General features: G+C 38.4%; 1 protein-coding gene across 6 annotated transcripts in view; it reads right to left on the minus strand.

The window, feature by feature from the left end:
• LOC102279587 (cell surface glycoprotein CD200 receptor 1) overlaps positions 1 to 22,067 on the minus strand; it is a 64,052-nt gene that overhangs the window by 15,906 nt on the left and 26,079 nt on the right. For 3 of the 6 annotated variants that reach the window (XM_070369211.1, XM_070369218.1, XM_070369197.1), the window contains exons 3-8: positions 17,455 to 17,511; positions 13,048 to 13,365; positions 12,677 to 12,928; positions 9,090 to 9,195; positions 8,497 to 8,542; positions 7,208 to 7,310 (exon numbers count right to left, since the gene is read on the minus strand). In XM_070369211.1, coding sequence (XP_070225312.1) covers positions 7,208 to 7,310; positions 8,497 to 8,542; positions 9,090 to 9,195; positions 12,677 to 12,928; positions 13,048 to 13,365; positions 17,455 to 17,511 — 882 coding nt within the window. Of the gene's footprint in view, positions 1 to 5,341; positions 5,683 to 6,244; positions 7,311 to 8,496; positions 8,543 to 9,089; positions 9,196 to 12,676; positions 12,929 to 13,047; positions 13,366 to 17,454; positions 17,512 to 18,192; positions 18,269 to 22,067 lie in introns of those variants that run through there. The other 3 variants (XM_070369228.1, XM_070369221.1, XM_005903362.2) reach the window with 3 other exon arrangements.

Genomic DNA, 22,067 nt, shown 5'->3' on the forward strand with positions numbered 1-22,067 from the left:
CCGCACATGGAACAACAGACTGGTTCCAAATAGGAAAAGGAGTACGTCAAAGCTGTATATTGTCACCCTGCTTATTTAACTTCTACGCAGAGTACATCATGAGAAACCCTGGGCTGGAGAAAGCACAAGCTGGAATCAAGATTGCAGGGAGAAATATCAATAACCTCAGATATGCAGATGACACCACCCTTATGGCAGAAAGTGAACAAGAACTAAAGAGCCTCTTGATGAAAGTGAAAGAGGAGAGTGAAAAAGTTGGCCTAAGCTCAACATTCAGAAAACGAAGATCATGGCATCCAGTCCCATCATGATTATCTGGGTCGTGAAGATCTTTTTTGTACAGTTCTTCTGTGTATTCTTGCCACCTCTTCTTAATATCTTCTGCTTCTGTTAGGTCCATGCCATTTCTGTCCTTTATTGAGCCCTTCTTTGCATGAAATGTTCCCTTGGTATCTCTAATTTCCTTGAAGAGATCTCTAGTCTTTCCCATTCTATTGTTTTCCTCTATTTCTTTGCACTGATCGCTGAGGAAGGCTTTCTTATCTCTCCTTGCTATTCTTTGGAACTCTGCATTCAAATGGGTATATCTTCCCTTTTCTCCTTTGCTTTTCACTTCTCTTTTTTTCCACAGCTATTTGTAAGGCTTCCTCAGACAGCCATTTGGCTTTTTGCTTTTCTTGGGGATTGTTGCTCCCTGTCTCCTGTACAGTGTCACGAACTTCCGTCCATAGTTCATCAGGCACTCTGTCTATCAGATCTAGCCCCTTAAATCTATTTCTCACTTCCACTGTATGATCATAAGGGATTTGATTTAGGTCATACCTGAATGGTCTAGTGGTTTTCCCCACTTTCTTCAACTTAAGTCTGAATTTGGCAACAAGGAGTTCATAATCTGAGCCACAGTTAACCCCGGTCTTGTTTTAGCTGACTGTATAGAGCTTCTCCATCTTTGGCTGCAAAGAATATAATCAATCTGATTTAGGTGTTGGCCATCTGGTGATGTCCACGTGTAGTCTTCTCTTATGTTGGAAGAGGATGTTGGGTATGACCAGTGCTTTCTCTTGGCAAAACTCTATTAGCCTTTGCCCTGCTTCATTCTGTACTCCAAGGCCAAATTTGCCTGTTACTCCAGGTGTTTCTTGACTTCCTACTTTGCATTCCAGTCCTGTATAATGAAAAGGACATCTTTTTTGGGTGTTAGTTCTAAAAGGTGTTGTATGTCTTCATAGAACTGTTCAGCTTCTTCAGCATTACTGGTCGGGGCATAGACTTGGATTACCATGATATTGAATCATTTGCCTTGAAAATGAACAGAGATCATTCTGTCGTTTTTGAGATTGCATCCAAGTATAGAATTTTGGACTCTTTTTTTGACTATGATGGCTACTCCATTTCTTCTAATGAATTCTTGCCCATAGTAGTAGATAATATGGTCATCTGAGTTAAATTCACCCATTCCAGTCCATTTTAGTTTGCTGAATCCTAGACTGTCAACGTTCACTCTTGCCATCTCCTGCTTGACCGGTCCCATCACTTCATGGCAAAGAGATGGAGAAACAGTGGAAACAGTGGCAGACTTTATTTTTAGGGGCCCCAAAATCACTGCAGATAGTGGCTGCAGCCATGAAATTAAAAGATGCTTACTTGTTGGAATAAAAGTTATGACCAACTTAGACAGCATCTTAAAAGCAGAGACATTACTTTGCCAACAAAGGTCTGTCTAGTCAAGGCTATGGTTTTTCCAGTATTCATGTATGGATGTGAGAGTTGGACTGTGAAGAAGGCTGAGTGCCAAAGGATTGATGCTTTTGAACTGTAGTGTTGGAGAAGACTCTTGAGAGTCCCTTGGACTGCAAGGAGATCCAACCAGTCCATTCTAAAGGAGATCAGCTCTGGGTGTTCTTTGGAAGGAATGATGCTAAAGCTGAAACTCCAGTACTTTGGCCACCTCATGCGAAGAGTTGATTCATTGGAAAAGACTCTGATGCTGGGAGGGATTGGGGGCAGGAGGAAAAGGGGACGACAGAGGATGAGATGGCTGGATGGCATCACCGACTCGATGGACGTGAGTTTGAGTGAACTCCGGGAAATGGTGATGGACAGGGAGGCCTGGCGTGCTGCAATTCATGGGGTCGCAAAGAGTCGGACACGACTGAGCGACTGAACTGAACTCCATATTACCTTCTGCTTCTTGGAAAACATGACACGCTAAGTCCAATCACTAGATTTTCTGGTTCAGCAGATCTAGAGAGGAATTGGGGAATCTTTATTATTTTGTATTTCCCCACATAATTCTGATTTTCAACTATGTTTAACACCCCTGTAGTAGAAGAGTTTAATACATTTATTTCCTAAAAAGTGTAATTTGACATTATAAATTATCTTGACACCTTCACTATGATGTTATTTGACATGATTGTTTTGACATTATCAAGTTAAAATGTAAAATATTTAAACACATATTGAACCTAAGAGTGAACCTCATCCCAATAAAGGGATGGATGAAGAATTAAGAAAATGTCAAGACAAGGTTATAATGTCTATTGTGCACACTTCTTGGTAATATTTATATGCAGAAACTTAATGGACTGTTTTCTTGACCTCATCAAAATGGTTTGGTTAAAATATCACGTCAAGAGCCACTATAGTAGTTTTATATCCAAAATAAATTAACAATCATTTTAAGGATAAAGTTTAGAGTAACCAAAATATCTTCAGGGAGACAAACATATTAGTAAAACAAAATAGCTGTCAAATGTTTCTAATGGCACAATTAAAGCATGAATGGATTTTGTTTTAATTTCTACCATGTTAAAAAATTTAATTTTTTTTCAATGTACCAGCAAATTTATTTTATTTTATTTTATTTTTAAACTTTACAAAATGGTATTAGTTTTGCCAAATATTGAAATGAATCCGCCACAGGTATACATGTGTTTCCCATCCTGAATCCTCCTCCCTCCTCCCTCCCCATACCATCCCTCTGGGTCCTCCCAGTGCACCAGCCCCAAGCATCCAGTATTGTGCATCGAACCTGGACTGGCGACTCATTTCATACATGGTATCATACATGTTTCAATGCCATTCTCCCAAATCTTCCCACCCTCTCCCTCTCCAACAGAGTCCATAAGACTGTTCTATACATCAGTGTCTCTTTTGCTGTCTCGTACACAGGGTTATTGTTACCATCTTTCTAAATTCCATATATATGTGTTAGTATACTGTATTGGTGTTTTTCTTTCTGGCTTACTTCACTCTGTATAATAGGCTCCAGTTTCATCCACCTCATTAGAACTGATTCAAATGTATTTTTTTTAATGGCTGAGTAATACTCCATTGTGTATATGTACCACAGCTTTCTTATCCATTCATCTGCTGATGGACATCTAGGTTGCTTCCATGTCCTGGCTATTATAAACAGTGCTGCGATGAACATTGGGGTACATGTGTCTCTTTCCCTTCTGGTTTCCTCAGTGTGTATGCCCAGCAGTGGGATTGCTGGATCATAAGGCAGTTCTATTTCCAGTTTTTTAAGGAATCTCCACACTGTTCTCCATAGTGGCTGTACTAGTTTGCATTCCCACCAGCAGTGTAAGAGGGTTCCCTTTTCTCCACACCCTCTCCAGCATTTATTGCTTGTAGACTTTTGGATCGCAGCCATTCTGACTGGCGTGAAATGGTACCTCATAGTGGTTTTGATTTGCATTTCTTGATAATGAGTGATGTTGAGCATCTTTTCATGTGTTTGTTAGCCATCTGTATGTCTTCTTTGGAGAAATGTCTATTTAGTTCTTTGGCCCATTTTTTGATTGGGTCATTTATTTTTCTGGAGTTGAGCTGTAGGAGTTGCTTGTATATTTTTGAGATTAGTTGTTTGTCAGTTGCTTCATTTGCTATTATTTTCTCCCATTCTGAAGGCTGCCTTTTCACCTTGCTAATAGTTTCCTTTGATGTGCAGAAGCTTTTAAGGTTAATTAGGTCCCATTTGTTTATTTTTGCTTTTATTTCCAGTATTCTGGGAGGTGGGTCATAGAGGATCCTGCTGTGATGTATGTCAGAGAGTGTTTTGCCTATGTTCTCCTCTAGGAGTTTTATAGTTTCTGGTCTTACGTTGAGATCTTTAATCCATTTTGAGTTTATTTTTGTGTATGGTGTTAGAAAGTGTTCTAGTTTCATTCTTTTACAAGTGGTTGACCAGATTTCCCAGCACCACTTGTTAAAGAGATTGTCTTTAATCCATTGTATATTCTTGCCTCCTTTGTCAAAGATAAGGTGTCCATATGTGCGTGGATTTATCTCTGGGCATTTATAGATTCAATGCAATCCCTATCAAGCTACCAACGGTATCCTTCACAGAGCTAGAACAAATAATTTCACAATTTGTATGGAAATACAAAAAACCTCGAATAACCAAAGCTATCTTGAGAAAGAAGAATGGAACTGGAGGAATCAACCTACCTGACTTCAGGCTCTACTACAAAGCCACAGTTATCAAGACAGTATGGTATGGTACTGTACCAGCAAATTTTTATTCTACAGGTGTTTAGTGAGAAGGATTAACACATAACTGTTAGTTTCCAAACTATGTCCCATAGAAGGGGAAGATCCCACAGGGGTCACTGCAGGGTTGAGGAACTGAGAAGTCACAAGTTCAGGACCTCTGGCTACTCCTTTGGCTAAAAGGCTTTATACTTATCTCAGTTTTATATAATATGGTTCCACAGAAAAAAAATTTTTTTTGAAAAAAAAAAAACAAACCTTTTTTAAGGTATGAGAGTCATGTTTTAAGCAAAGTTCGTAATTCTATAAAAGAAGTAAGAAAGCCAATGACTTTCTTACTGAGTCCAGGGCCCTATGCCAGCTACTTCCTCAGATTACGAAAAAACACATAGATTTTTAACTATAATGCAGAGAAAATGAATATGTAAAACCTTCTTACATAGTTCAATAATGCTTGTGGCATGACATGACATAGTAGCTTTCTAACTAAATCATGTTTATTTTATTCTTTTTAACTTTACAATATTGTGTTGGTTCTGCCACACACCAAAATGAATCTGCCACAGGCACACATGTGCTCCCCATCCCGAGCCCTCCTCCCCCCCGCTCCCCACACCATACCCCCGGGTTGTCCCAGCGCACCAGCCCCAAGCATCCAGCATCATGCATGGAACCTGGACTGGCGACCTGTTTCACACATGATATTATACATGTTTCAATGCCATTCTCCCAAATCATCCCATCCTCTCCCTCTCCCACAGAGTCCAAAAGACTGTTCTATACATCAGTGTCTCTTTTGCTGTCTCATATACAAGTTTATTGTTACCATCTTTCTAAATTCCATATATATGCATTAGTATACTGTATTGGTGTTTTTCTTTCTGGCTTACTTCACTCTGTATAATAGGCTCCAGTTTCATCCACCTCATTAGAACTGATTCAAATGTATTCTTTTTAATGGCTGAGTAATACTCCATTATGTATCTGTACCATAGCTTTCTTATCCATTCAACTGCTGATGGACATCTAGGTTACTTCCATGTCCTGGCTATTATAAACAGTGCTGTGATGAACATTGGGGTACACATGTCTCTTTCAATTCTGGTTTCCTCAGTGTGTATGCCCAGCAGTGGGATTGCTGGGTCATAAGGCAGCTCTATTTCCAGTTTTTCCTCTATTTTTCTAAGGAATAAAATATTGGGAATATATTAATAATTTTTAATATATGAAAAATATATTTCATTATGAAAAATAAATCTGTTTACTTCATAGCAGGAAAAGCGATACTGAAAATTAAATTTTTTCAGTTTTTGAAATTTAATTTTCAGTATCATTTTTCCTGCTATGAAGTAAACAGATTTATTTTTCATAATGAAATATATTTTTCATATATTAAAAATTATTAATATATTCCCAATATTTTATTCCTTAGAAAAATAGAGGAAAAAAATCATGTCATCCCATGGTTATTCCTTTAGCATATAAGATCATACTTAGTAAATATCCCAAGTCCTCAAGAATGCATATTTAACTGATTATATAGTCAATCAACATTTGTTATTTGATAAATGTATCACAATAAAATGTATACCATAAAAACACACTTCTCCAATTGATCACATTATTAGGTATTAGATAGCAATACTGCTCTAGAGATTTAATAAGTTCAGAAAAAGCTAATGTCCTCATGTGTGTTCTTCCTCTCTCTCTCTCACACACATATGCGCACATGCACACACGGAAGGAAAATATAAATTCAGTTTTATTAAATAGTGAAATTCTTATTATAATCCTATATTTGCTAACAGAAGGTTGACAATTAACAGATATTGAAATAATAGAAAAGGCACCTTCAAACAGGATTGGAGGGAATATAAATTGATACAATTTGACATAGCAGTCAATAATATTGACATATCGGTCAATAATAACGATGCTCAAAACTTTTAACCTCGCAATTTCACTCAAGGAAATTATCTTACAAATATGTTCAAACACATTCAAAGAGATAAATCCACAAGAAACATTCTATGTAGTATTGTTTATAATAGCAAAACAAAACAATCGAAATGTCCACCACAGGGTTAATTAAATTCAATTCCATTACATACAATGGAATTATATGTAACCATTAAGAAGAATGAGGTAGCTCTGCTTGTGTTGATACAAAAGATCTTTAAGATATACTATATTATTAACTTTCTATAAGTACAGAACAAATTATGCTATGTTTCTATTTCTGTCTTGACAAGGATATACGTGTATGAATATGTAAGTGGACATATAAGTGTATACATATACAATGCACCTACAGGTATGACATGTGCACATAGAAATTTCCTCAAATATTACATAAAACTTTTCGTAATTATTCTTTCTGTGAAGTTATTTGAAGTAACTCAATTTTCATCATCTACCGTACTGAACAATTTTAATATTTTATCAGGAGCGTGTACTTTCTTTGTAATAATATCAGTTTAAAGAACTAGCCAGTAACAGCTAAAATTCTAAAAGTTCAACTGTATAAAGATATAAATGCAAATCCTCTATAATGTCTCTGTCTTCTAAGAATCTTTGAAAAGCTAGTTTCAAAATAGGCTTTTCATTCCAGAACTCTAAGAAAATAAGAACAGTATCTGTAACTGCATCTTGATTCATTTGTCCTGGTGCTACACTCTAGGAACATAAATAGTATGGAGATTCATACCATCAACTTCACTTTGTAACACCTGAGACGTCTTCACCCTGTTTGTAATATCATAAAGTGGATTGTTCTTCTCTGTGTAGCTGGCATAGGGCTCCATTTCATCCTAAGATATAACCCAACGTTAAATTCAATTAAAAAAAAACAACAGAAATCCTAACGACCTGTGCTCTTCTAACAAGTGCTCACAACTTTAGTGTCTACCAATAGTGGTCTCTGAGTCTGCATGAACATAAAAGCAAGACTTTTCTAATATACTATCAAAAAATTTTTGATTATTTATGTCTCAGTGTCAGATGATAACAGTTGCCTGAAAGTAGGAATGTAGAAGAGTGAAGTGACGTGAGGAGTATTTCAGAAGAGAGTGTCAAAGATTTAATAAACTACTTGTTATAGTAGGTTCTAGAGCTGGATAGGTATTAAACTTAGGTAAAAAGGGCTTCCCTGATAGCTCAGTTGGTAAACAATCCACCTGCAATGCAGGAGACCCTGGTTCAATTCCTGGGTCAGGAAGATCCGCTAAAGAGGGGATAGGCTACCCAGTCTAGTATTCTTGGGCCTCCCTTGCGGCTTAGCAGGTAAAGAATCGCCTGCAATGAGGGAGACCTGAGTTTGATCCCTGGGTTGGAAAGATCCCCTGGAGAAGGGAAAGGCTACCCACTCCAGTATTCTGGCCTGGAGAAGTTCATGGGCTGTATAGACCATGGGGTCTCAAAGAGTGGGACACGACTAAGTGACTTTCATTTTCACTTTAGGTAAGACAGAAATGATGATGGTATTGAAAAAAGGAAATCAAGAATTAGAGATGGTTTAAAGGAGGAAGAAATACTAACTCAATTTCTCCAAAGATTACAGTCCAAACGAGGCTAACATGATGTCTTTTGTAGGATGCAGTTCTTAAAAATATGGATTTGGGGTGTGTTTAAATAGTGCTTGGTGGATAATTAACAAAATAAGTACATCTGACAGTATTGTAGGATTAGAATTTTTTTCTTTTTAATTAAAATACTAATATTGATGCAAATTACAAATTATATGACTAGATGCTGGGAAAGACGGAGGGCAGGAGGAGAAGGGGACGACAGAGGGTGAGATGGTTGGATGGCATCACTGACTCAATGGACATATGTTTGGGTGGACTCTGGGAGTTGGTGATGGACAGGGAGGCCTGGCGTGCTGCGGTTCATGGGGTCACAGAGAGTCGGACACAACTGAGCGACTAAACTGAACTAACTGACTAGATTTTCAGACTACATGGCTTAAAAGTTTGCAAATATTCTTTTTAATCTTACCTCCTGAACAACTGGAGTATGCTCTGTTTTTTTCAATTTACATTTTCTGCAAAAATAAAAATAAGCTAGAATAAATATCAAACCATGATTATTCAGATTGAAAATGAGAAAACAAAAGAGTATGCTGTTGACAATTATGGTTCATTTTGATAGAAACTATAATAAGTCAGAAATGAACTATCAGATATGAGTAAAGAATGCTGCTTGCAGTTAACACATCCAAATAAGATAATTCTGAATTTTGGAAAGATAAGTAAAATTATGCAAAGAACCTTGTGTAATGGAATATATGCAACACCTCATCTTTGGTATATGAAATTAATTATTGTAATTCTTTTCCCTAATACAAAATAGCAGGCACTGTCTTTCCCAAGATCCTGCCCCAGACAGCCTAATTCACTATGCTTGCATATCTAAATAACCTAGAAAAATCCCCCATGTCATTCAGAGTAGACCATATATTTTATTTTCAGGGTATACTTCTTGATTATGGGAGAATTGATGTTAAAATCTTAATTTTACCTAGTTAATTCCATATTTCTGACTTCTTTTTAACCCAATAAAGCTGGAGAAGAGAAGGCATCAGTCAGTACCTGCAGCCACTGATTTTCAAAAGCCAAATGGATCCCACGACGATCAAGATAATAAAAATAGGGGCAGTGATATATAAATTTTTTAAGTGTGCTGGTATTTCAGCACCTGTAAATATAGACACAAGAATATATAATTTAACACTCAGTTCAGTTCAGTCACTCAGCCGTGTATGGGCTTTGTGACCCCATGGACAGCAGCATGCTAGGCTTCCCTGGCATAATAAAATAATTTAACATTATTCAGCAGTAAAAAGCAATGAGCTATGAAGCCATGAAATCATGTAGGACTATTAAAAGCATATTACTAAATGAAAAGAGCCAGTCTGAAAAGGCTAAATGCTGCATGATTCCAACCATAACATTCTGGAAAAGGCAAAACTATGGAGTAAGACAATCAGGGATTGTTAAAGGTTAGGATGGATGGAGGCATGAATAGGTGGAGCATAGAGGATTTTATGGCAATGAAACTACTCTATACCATACAACAATGGTGAATGTATGTCATTTATGCATTTCTCAAAATTCATAGAACATGTACCTAGAGTGAATCTTAATGTAAACTATGGACTTTGAGTGGTAATAGTACATTAAGATAGGGTCATTGATTATAACAAATGTACCGCTGCAGTGTGGGGGATGATCAATAGATAGATAGAAAGACCATGCATGTGTAGGGACAAGGGTTTTATTGGAACTCTCTGTACTTCCTATTCAATATTGCTATCATTCTATTTAAAAAATAAAAGTCTACTTTAAAATTATACGTATATATATTTACATCTACAAGAATGTCTTATAGTACATGAAATTTATTTCTGTGATTTAATTTTTAAAACTTTTGCCCCATTAATAGTTCAAATAATTGTTATAATAAAATTGCTTTATCATTTCAGACACTTGAGTTTTTAGCAGACATTATCTTGGATCAGGATTTTGTTGCCTTAAGGATTCATTTAGTGAATTCCTGTAGGAGAGATGTGAAATTTAGATCTCTCTGTTACAGTAACAGAGTATTGGTCTTCTCCAATATTCAGAAATGAACAGGGAATTGTAAGAAAAGTATTTGGAAAAATAACCCTAATTCTGAAGTCACCTCTATTCCAAGGCATTGAAACTGAACTGAATGCATGTCAGCAACTTTAAACTATTCACTACTGCTGGTAGAAATATAAGCTCAATCTGACAAGAGGAGAAGTCAGCAAAGGACCTGGCCGACTCTGAGAGGTTTTAAGACTGTGCTCCTGAAGTTGCGTGAATGTGGCTGGGACAGAGAGAGAGGTAAGTGGAGGCTGCAATCCACCTTCTTTCAATACTTTGTTTTTAAACACTGGATTTTTATTTAAAGAAGAAAATTTTTGTTTTACAGTTAAAAACTACAATAGTGTTTTGAAGCCCTCTCTTTCAAACTAATGAGCTGTCTTTTGTTGGAAGTGTACTAGCAGAGGTAAAGGTCCACCCTGTGTGGGAGACATACCTGCATTGGGTGGGACTGGACTAGAGACTCGCTCCAATTCTGAGATTCTATAAATATGATGTCATATTGTAATACGGAGTGGTTGGACTTCATACATAACCGGGAGCATTACTCTTCTCAGTAAACACTGCCAAACTATATATATATATATATACAAACTATAAGAATGGACTTTAGAAAATCATACTTTAAACCCAACACTTTCCTCTTCTCCTTTCTTAACACTAAAATATCAGTAGATAATTTTTTTAATTAATTAATTTATTTTAATTGCAGGCTAATTACTTTACAATATTGTAGTGGTTTTTGCCATACATTGACATGAATCAGCCATGGGTGTACCTCTGTCCCCCATCCTGAAACCCCCTCCCACCTCCCTCCCCATCCCATCCATCAGAGTCATCCCAGTGCACCAGCCCTGAGCGCAGAATTTTTTTTTAAGTATAGACTTGCAAAGACAAAGAGATTATGGATGAAGATAAGAGCAGATGAAAGATTTCAACTTGTTTTAACGTGAAAGATGAACGGAAGAATGGCCAATAATTCAGAGTGAAATAAGTATAAACCTTAGTGAATCCAAGAAGGCTCTAGAATAGGGAGGAAAAGATATGGAGAAAGGGGAATGTCAGGAGTGAAGTGTGGAGCTAAAAGTTGGAAGCTTCCTTAAAGTTCTGTATGAAGAACAGATAGGCTGCCAACTCTCCTCCCACCCCACTCAACCAGGTCACCACACTTCCCCAACCAGCAGAAAACGGGAAGTTTGGCCCAAAGAAGATGAACTGGAGAAATTCCAGAGTCAAAGATTCAGATATAATGTAGGGTGGAGATGAAGTGTCTTTAAAGGAAAGTTTGAGTTCTGAATAGTCACACACACACACACACTTACACACACCCCTCTCCTCCCTTCTCTCAGAACACTCTCAGATAGTCAGGATTATTTCTCCAAGGTAAGAGATTGGAGAGGTTTTCTACAGAGTCTGAATAGCCTCAGAGAAAAGACCTCCCCTGGTAGCTCAGATGTAAAGAAACTGCCTGCCAGTGTAGGAGACATAAGAGACACGGGTTCGATCTCTGGGTTGGGAAGATTCCCTGGAGGAGAGCATGCCATGGCAACCCACTCCAGCATTCTTGCCTGAAGAATCCCGTGGACAGAGGAGCTGAGGGGCTAATAGTCCATAGGGTTGCACAGAGTCAACACAACTGAAATGACTTAGCACGCACACATGTACACTAGGTTTAAATTAGCTATATTAAGAAATAGCAACATAACCATGTTGTTAATAAAAACTGAGTCAAATACTAGAAGAAACACTTTAAGATCTGAAAGTACTTGTCTCTGGAGAGTTGTTTATAATGGAGCAGGGGGGATGGAGAATCAGAGAGGGCTAACATTTTACATGATATACTTGTCTACACATGATAGACAACACAGATTTTAAACTATATGAGTTAGGCTGATTAGAACAATATTTTTATAACAAGAAATTAGAGTAGAATGGGTGCAGAGAGCAGAGAAACTAAACTGTAATGAACTGAATCATAGATGTTATTATAAAACATTAAAGAAACTTCATTGGGAAAACCGTAAGGAGAAAACTCTACCAGACTGAAAATTCATGAAGGTAATTTATGAGCAACTTTATTCTTCTAATAAAATTATAATTAGTTGTTTAAAATTACCCTTTATCCTTCTATTAAAACCATTTAAGTATTTGTGTAAAAGTACACTATACCAGTCAATTTATTAGTACAGAAGAGAACATTACAGGAAGAATAAATTGGGAGTTCCCTGGTAGCCTAGTGGTTAGGATTCTGGCTTTCACTGTCATGGCCCAGGTTCAGTCCCTCGTAGGGCAACTGAAATCCTGGAAACTGCTCTACACAACTGAAGAAAAAAAGTAGAATAAACTTTATTCTATAATATGGCTTTTTACAACAAATTTTTGTAATATTCTTCTAGATAATCCTTTACTTTGAGGAGGAGACGGAGATAAAGTGGAGGGTGGAAAGGACATCCTTGAATGAAATTTCTTTGTAAACTCCTTTTTCTTTCTTAAGGTAACTCCTCTGAAAGAATGGAAAAATCAAAAATAAGACTAGAAAAATTACTAACCTTGACTCAGTTGTATGAACAGACTCTTGTTGCCAGCCAAGTGGGAGACAGAGCAGGACACGTTCAGCACATGGCGGCTCCCCCAGCGGCATGTGCTCTGGACGGTCACTGTGCCATCACCCCAGTAAGGCTCTTGCTCAGTGACACAATCCCCCTCTGGGGTCCAGAAGATCTGTGCAGCCGGCTTCCCTGCAGCTGCCTTGCACACTGCAGTTCCCTTCTCAGTTTGGATCAGGGTCACCTCCGGGGGCACTGCAGAAATGTAGGGGAAATGCTTCAGTCTTAACACATGGGACATGGAATTTAGACAGAGATTTGTTTCAGCCCAAAATCTGGTTCTCTGAAACACCTTAATATATGACGTTCCTTACCTAATACTTGGAGGTGATACTCATGATGGAAATTCCCATCACTTGTTACTATTTGACATGTGTAATTCCCATCATGAGTGATGGCCACTGGATCAACCTGAAGGGCAGGATTCTCGTCAGGTCTGGAGGCCCAGGTTATTCTCTTGTCGGTACAGTTTCCTCTCGTGGTCTGATTTGTATCACGTCTGTAGGCTCCGAAGCAGGGCGGCTTGTCTCTGAGGACTATTTCCCATGTTACTACCAACACACTTGGCCACAGCACAGGAGGGCAAGTGAGCACAGCTTTTGTATCCACTAGTACTGATAGTGAAGTTTTAACTGGAAACACATACATAAACACACAAACAGAGAATAATAAGAGAAAAGCTTTATAATACTTGATGTGTCAAAATTTATTCACAACATATTACATGAAATTGTACTTAAAATTTACTTTGCAGGTGGCCTTTTTCCAGAAATACTAGACTTACATAAGAAATAACATTCATGAAATATATATATAAAGTATAATATTAAATCCATCCAATGATTAACCAACTTCTTCCTGTATCATTAGGAAAATAACATGTATTATATGTATGATGATTTTTTAAGTGTTATGAAATTAAATCAGAAGATTTGATATCTATGAAACAAACTGATGAGAAAAGAGAATCTGAATTAAAGGACAAAGACAGTGTTCTAAATCTAATCTTTTGGACAAAGAGACTATGAGATTTACTATACAACTCATGCTCTAAAGGGGTAAAATGGAATTATTAATAATGTGGTTTTCTCCTCCCAAGTTTTGATGAAAGTGAAAAATCAGTAACATCAGAACTAAACACGTACTCTTAAGGGTGGCACTTCAGACAAACATAAGTCTGGAAAGATATGGTACTTCCATTAAAAATAGCTATGACATTAACGCTGAAGAAATTGGAATTTTTTATTTAATTTTTATTCAGAGAATCATAAAATCAGTTAAATCAACAGATTTTAAAATAATCTGTAATCTCATTAGTTGGACCATCTCACATAAATGAAAAAATGACAATGCCAAGCTGTAAGAGATGCTTAGAAGTATTTTTCTAGGGGAAAAAAAAAGTAGTATAGTATATAAATACAAATCAAATGAAAAACAAGGATTATTTTCCTCTATAAATTTTCTATAAAAGTATTTCATTGCAAATGTGTGATAGTATAATATATAGTCTTTCAATGAGTTCTCCTTCTGTTCTATTCATTCACATAAATACTCGCTGATAGTTTGCTGTGAACCTTGTTCACAGATCTTGTTTTCATACATTTAATATCATTGTCAGGATTAAACATAGCATTGACCTATTTATCCATATTTTAAAATAAAAATTAAGACTGGCAAGCATTTCCCAATGTAGAAGCTCATGCTTTCCCATAAACTGACATGTCCCTGACTGAAAGGGGTTTGCTGAGACGTGTATCTGTTACAAGTCACCTGTAACAAAGGTGAGTGTCAGTGATTTCATCAGTTTGACATGAACAAAACCAGCTGTGGTGTGACAAAAATTTTATGTGAATGAAGCTTAAGCTTATGTTTCTAAGCTTTGCATTTAGTATTTCCTCTCTCCTCTTTTGATGTCATCTGCCTCCTCCGTGATGTACTCAAGCCTTTTCATTTCATGGCCAAATAAATATCATATTACTAGATTAAAGGAAGGAGGAGGATTTTAAAGTAGATCTGAGAAGGCAATGGCACCCCACTCCAGTACACTTGCCTGGAAAATGCCATGGACAGAGGAGCCTGGTAGGCTGCAGTCCATGGAGTCGCTAAGAGTCGGACACGACTGAGCGACTTCACTTTGACTTTTCACTTTCATGCATTGGAAAAGGAAATGGCAACCCACTCCAGTGTTCTTGCCTGGAGAATCCCACGGACAGAGGAGCCTGGTAGGCTGTAGTCCATGGGGTCGCTAAGAGTCGGACACGACTGAGTGACTTCACTTTCACTTTTCACTTTCACTCATTGGAGAAGGAAATGGCAACCCACTCCAGTGTTCTTGCCTGGAGGATCCCAGGGACAAGGGAGCCTGGTGGGCTGCCGTCTATGGGGTCACACAGAGTCGGACACGACTAAAGCGACTTAGCCAGCCAGCCAAAAGGGCAGTTAAACCCATGCTGTTTCCATCACTCCAAGTGACATCAGCTCATAGTGAGAACCTCCAGCTTGGCAAAGGCTTGGAGACAAGCAAGAACATGGCTTGTTAGAAATCTGCTAGAGGTTGGATGTGGGAAGCATATATGTGCATAAAGGAATGATGCTTAAAATAAAACCAGAAAAATAAGAGACCAGTGAGATAGCAAGCTGTGAATGCTCTTTTGTGTTCTCATATGTTCGAACTTTACCTTGGTAAACAGTATAAGGTTTAATGTTTTTGCTAATATATATCCTCAAGATCTGTTTTTTAAAGGCAAGTATTTGGTAATCAAATAAGCACACATTTGAACAGGGGCACAGTATCAAGAAATAACTCCATCAGTGAGGATTCCAAGCACAGCAGATATTCTGTGTTCTTTCACTTTCCTCCATTCTGTGACCTTCAAGTCAATCACCCTTCACCTATATCGATAGTTCTAATGTTATTGGTATTTCCCCCCCTTTCTTCATCCTCTTCTTTCCTTTTCCATACCTTTCCTTTTTCATACTTTTTCATAAATTATCAGGATTAAAATGATAAAATGATAAATTATCATTAGTAAATGATAATTTTGGAGAAGGCAATGGCACCCCACTCCAGTACTTTTGCCTGGAAAATCCCATGGACGGAGGAGCCTGGTAGGCTGCAGTCCATGGGGTCGCCGAGAGTTGGACACGACTCAGTGACTTCACTTTCACTTTTCACTTTCATGCATTGGAGAAGGAAATGGCAACCCACTCCGGTGTTCTTGCCTGGAGAGTCCCAGGGACAGCGGAGCCTGGTGGGCTGCCGTCTATGGGGTTGCAGAGAGTTGGACACGACTGAAGCAACTTAGCAGCAGCAGCAAATGATAATTTACCAATGGCCAGTACCTCCACAACACTCAGTGGGTTTGGCACTTAACAAATATATTCTCCATATAAGATCAGCTAGGGTGATTGCACTTCCTACTTCCTGAGAAAACAATAGAGTCTCTTCTTTGCCCCCAAACCAGCAGCCACATCCCATCTTCTCTGCATCCTTTTTCTATAAATCTCTTCCAGTCTCATTCAGCCTTTTGCACACAAATTCTTATTGGCTTTGAGGCATTTCCTTTCTTTTCTCACAACCTTTCCCTAGGGCTTCCCTGATAGCTCAGTTGGTAAAAAATCTGCCTGCAGTGCAGAAGACCCTGGTTCAATTTCTGGGTAGGGAAGATCCCCTGGAGGAGGGATAGGGTACCCACTCCAGTATTCTCGGGCTTTCCTTGTGGCTCAGCTGGTAAAGAATCTGTTTGCTATGCGGGAGACCTGGGTTCGATCCCTGGGTTGGGAAGATCCCTGGGCTGGGAGAAGGGAAAGGCTATGCACTCCAGTATTCTGGCCTGGAGAATTCCATGGACTAGTCCATGGAGTCGCAAAGAGTTGGACATGACTGTGTGACTTTCACCACCCTAGATTAAGCCCCCATCGCCAGGCACCTAACTTCTGTTTCTGTCTCAAAACTCTTCTCCTTTCAGTTCATACCTTAAAATGCATCATTCCACAACATAATGAGATTACTTCAACTCTAAAACCTCCAGACATCTTTCACTGCCTGAAGAATAAGTTTGAATGTCTTCCTATTGGCTTCAAAAGCCCTCTGTCACACTGACTCACTTTGCAATCTTATCACCCACTACATTGTACCCTCACTGCAGAAAAAAAAAAAAAAACAAGCACAATTCCACCTCCATGTCATCTCTCACACTGTTTTCACTCTCTAAGGTGCCCAACATAATGCTATTTTTCTATTAAAATAACTCTTTCTTTAAGACCTGATTCACATGCTACATCCTCTGTGAAGCCTTGTCTAAGCCTTGGTGTTTAACCACTCCCTTTCTGCACTCCTGGTACACTTGATGTGAGTGCTTACCTCTTCTGCTTGTGTGATATCTGGGCTTCCGTCTGGGTTCCCCACAGAACAGAGCTCCCTGGAGGGCTCTCTGATCAGAGAGTCTTCTTCATCTTGCTCATCTTTATGGTCCCCACAAAGCCCAGCACAGTGCGTGACAGAGAAAACTCCATAATCTTTCAGTGGAATCGAATTGCTTTAGGGGAGGATTGGTGGAGTCATTCAAGTCACTTACCTTACAGCATTCAGATCACCATATTCTTTAACTGGGTACAAGACTAGAACAGAGTCTAGACCACTATGTTTCTAAGGAAGCTCAGCATTCTATGCTTCAGTACTGGCCTCAAAGTAAAGAAACAAAAAAATACAGGCATACTACCTTCTGCGTAAAGTGTTACAGTGCTCTGCTTTCTTTCCATAGATGAAGTTGTTGAAACTAGAAAATATTCAGAGAGAAATAGATGAAATCAATTTTAGAAACTTAGAGTAAAAACCATTCTTTTCTCCACAAGAGCTTGTGTACAACATGATAGAAAATCAATGAACCATAACTAAAATTACACAAAAATCCTTGAAATACAGAAATTAGAAGCTGTTACATCATTATATGGAAAAACATGTTAACATTTGGAAATTACATTGTAAGCTATTAATCAATGATTTCCCATTTACACAATATCTCATTTTATACTTAAAATGATTTTGTACAAGGTAACACTGCCTCTATCCTTACCTAGCCATAATGTATTGGTCCATCATGAACACCTCTCATGAGCTGGGCTGATTATGTGGTCTTTTTTACAGATGCCACTACTTGATTAAAATTGTTTAGACCAGTAGTGGGCATCTCAAACAGCTGGACAAATCAAGTACTTTCTCAAGAACCAACAGTGAGAAGAATAGTTCATCCCTCTTTCTTCCCCAATTTCCTGCTATGATGGTTAATTTTATTGTCAGCCTAGCTAGTCCATGGTACCCAAATGTTTGGTCAAACATTATTCTAGATGTTTCTACAAAGATATTTTTCAATTGGTAGAATTTGAGTAAAGTAAATTACCCTCCATAATGTGAGTGGGCCTCATCCAATCAGTTGAAGGGTTTAACAGAAAAGACTGACCTCATGGGAAAGGGAATTCTGCCAGCACATTGCATTCAGACTTGATCTGCATCTCTTCCCTGGGTCTCCAAAGATCCTGCAGATTTTGGACCAATTCCATAAAGTAAATCAATCTCTTCCTCTTTCTCTCGTTCTCCCTCTCTCTCGGATGTCCAACACACACATACATCCTGTTCTGTCTCTCTGAAGAACCCTGACTAATAAACCTTGGGAAGAATGAAGCAGAAGCAGAGAGAGATGGCAGACTTAACCTAACTCAAGTTCCCAATTCCTTAGTTCTTAAGATGTACATGCATTTCTTCTCTTGAGTTCTATAGAGTTCCTGAAGATAGTCCCAATCTACTTCAAATTTGCTTTCTGAAAAATATGTTTGTATTACTATCTTTTTAAAGAGAAACAATGACTTTCAGAATGCTTCTTATGACTTAAAAACCTGAAAAATACCTTCCTCTGAGTTTTTAAGACCACCATTCAATGTGCTCTCCTGCTTTTAAAAATATTCTTTATGCTCCCCATTCTAATTTTCCACTCAATTCTACCACATAATAAACAGAGAAATTAAATTAAAGGTCTTAGAAGCCAGCAGTGAATAGGCTTCTAAAATAATTTGGCTTTTCTAGGTAGCTAAGTATCATTAGACTGGGTTGGAAAGAAGGCAAAGAATGAGATTCTAACTATTAAATTTAGTTCATACTGGGATTAAGTATCTATTCCAGAAACAGATAAGAAATCAAAATTGACCTCAGAGGGATTACTGAAATCAAGTTATGTCTTAGGTGGTCTAGATTCTGAAGCCCTATCATCACACACAGTGTAGCTTTGCCAAAGGACTGAAAAAGGAAACATCTGGAGCTTTGCATTCCATATGGTCTCTGTTGCAAGTATTCAACACTGCTGTTGCAGCAAGAAAGCAGGCACATATAATAAAGAAACAAGTGTCAATGGCTTTGTCCAATACAATTTTATCTACAAATATATACAGCCAGCTGGATTTTGCCCATGGGCTATAGTTTGCTAACTCTTGACTTAAAGTACAGTATTTTGTTTGTTGTAATTTCTTACAGTGACAGCATTTATAAATACAAACAATAAACATCCACTGAATATTCTATTTTATTCTGCTTACTTTGCCTTTTAAAGATAAACTAAATCTCCAGTGACAACTCCAAGTTCTCCTTCAAATTAAATAAATTTCTTATTCTATTTCTGTGTTGGTGGTTTAGTCACTAAGTCGTGTATGACTCTTTGTGACCCCATGGACTATAGCCTGCCAGGGTCCTCTGTCCTAGGATTTCCCAGGCAAGAATACTGGAGTGGGTTGCCATTTCCTTCTCCAGGGGCTCTTCCCAACCCAGGGATTGAACCTGGGTCTCCTGCACTGCAGACAGATTCTCTACCAGCGGAGTCATTCTGTTTTCACCATGTTGCAACTCCTTCCTTTCTTTCTTGCATTCTTTCTTTCCTTACTTTGAGTGAAGAATGGCAATATTGAAGACACCAAATAGGATTCTGATGAGTAAGAAAACTACAATGAACCCTGCCCATTCCCAGCTAAAAGGGAGCTGTCTGGTGGTTCCAAGATGGCTACCATAATAGACAAAGGCTACTGAAGCCTATGAAGGCTTTCTCTTGTGAGCACTTTGGCCTTTGCAGCCCTGAGACCTGCTGTTTCTGGAAGAAAGTGTCACAACCATAATATTCTCTGGTTCTTGTTAAACAGAATTCTTCTTCAGCATCAGTTCTTCACATGTCTGGCTGTCACCAATCATTCGCCCTAATTTTTTTTTTTTTCCCTCAGTGCATGGCAATCAGAATCTTATTCCCCCACCACAGGTCAAACCCACATCCCTTGCAGTGGAAGTGAGGAGTCTTAACCACTAGACTGCCAAGGAAGTACCATGCTCCTTATTTTAAAGATATAGGTTGTTTGTTATCAATGGAAACTTCAAAGAACCTAGCCTTGATTGATGTCTTCTAGGAGATATTTAAAGACTTTTCTTCTTATCCTTTGGATTTCACTTCATATGCCCCATAGAAATTGTTACTTTTAGTAACACAGCAAAATGATCTTCATGCTCCGAACTAAGCTGTTGCCATATCAGTGAATTCTCATGTTAGTCATCTTGTCTGGGAATATTGTCACATTAGTTTTTATGAGACATAACAAAATCAGTGTGAGTACCAGGGGATTCTATTGGAGGAGCTTGGTCTTACATTAAGTGGTGTCTTCATAATTGAATAAGGTCTTCAAGCATTTTGAGTTTCAGTGTTCTCAGTGGACTAGAGTGTAGAAGAGACTTTATGCTTAATAAAGGTATTCCAGTGAGTGCTGGAGCAGCCGTGAAGAGATACCTCACGTCCAAGGTAAGAGAAACCCAAGTAAAACGGTAGGTATTGTGAGAGGGCATCAGAGGGAAGACACACTGAAACCATAATCACAAAAACTGTCAATCTAATCACATGGACCACAGCTTTGTCTACCTCAATGAAACTAAGCCATGTCCTATGGGGCCACCAAGACAGGCGGGTCATGGTGGAGAGGTCTGACAGAATGTGGTCCACTGGAGAATGGAATGGCAAACCACTTCAGTATTCTTGCCTTGAGAACCCCATGAACCGTATGAAAAGGCAAAATGATAGGATACTGAAAGAGGAACTCCCCAGGTCAGTAGGTACCCAGTATGCTACTGGAGATCAGTGGAGAAATAACTCCAGAAAGAATGAAGGGACAGAGCCAAAGCAGAAACAATTCCCAGTTGTGGATGTGACTGGTGATAGAAGCAAGGTCCAATGCTGTAAAGATCAATATTGCATAGGAAATTGGAATGTTAGGTCCATGAATCAAGGCAAATTGGAAGAAGTCAAACAGGAGATGGCAAGAGTGAACATCAACATTCTAGGAATCAGTGAACTAAAATGGACTGGAATGGGTGAATTTAACTCAGATGACCATTATATCTACTACTGTGGGCAGGTTTCCCTTAGAAGAAATGGAGTAGCCATCATGGTCAACAAAAGAGTCCAAAATGCAGTACTTGGATGCATTCTCAAAAAATGACAGAATGATCTCTGTTCGTTTCCAAGGCAAACCATTCAATATCACAGTAATCCAAGTCTATGCCCCAATCAGTAATGCTGAAGAAGCTGAAGTTGAACAGTTCTATGAAGACCTACAAGACCTTTTAGAACTAACACCCAAAAAAGATGTCCTTTTCATTATACAGGACTGGAATGCAAAAGTAGGAAGTCAAGAAACACCTGGAATAATAGGCAAATTTGCCTTTGGAATACGGAATGAAGCAGGGCAAAGGCTAACAGAGTTTTGCCAAGAGAACACACTGGTCATAGCAAACACCCTCTTCCAACAACACAAGTGAAGACTCTACACATGGACGTCACCAGATGGTCAACACTGAAATCAGATTTATTATATTCTTTGCAGCCAAAGATGGAGAAGCTCTATACAGTCAGAAAAAACAAGATGGGGATTGACTGTGGCTCAGATCATGAACTCCTTATTGCCAAATTCAGACTTAAATTGAAGAAAGTAAGGAAAACCACTAGACCATTGAGGTATGACCTAAATCAAATCCCTTATGTTATACAGTGGAAATGAGAAATAGATTTAAGGGACTAGATCTGATAGACAGAGTGCCTGATGAACTATGGATGGAGGTTCATGACATTGTACAGGAGACAGGGATCAAGACCATCCCCATGGAAAAGAAATGCAAAAAAATGAAACGGCTGCCTGGGGAGGCCTTACAAATAGCTGTGAAAAAAAGAGAAGTGAAAAGCAAAGGAGAAAAGGAAAGATATAAGCATCTGAATGCAGAGTTCCAAAAAATAGCAAGGAGAGATAAGAAAGCCTTCCT

Source organism: Bos mutus, chromosome 1 (genome assembly GCF_027580195.1).
Source record: "Bos mutus isolate GX-2022 chromosome 1, NWIPB_WYAK_1.1, whole genome shotgun sequence".
Lineage (NCBI taxonomy): Eukaryota > Metazoa > Chordata > Mammalia > Artiodactyla > Bovidae > Bos > Bos mutus.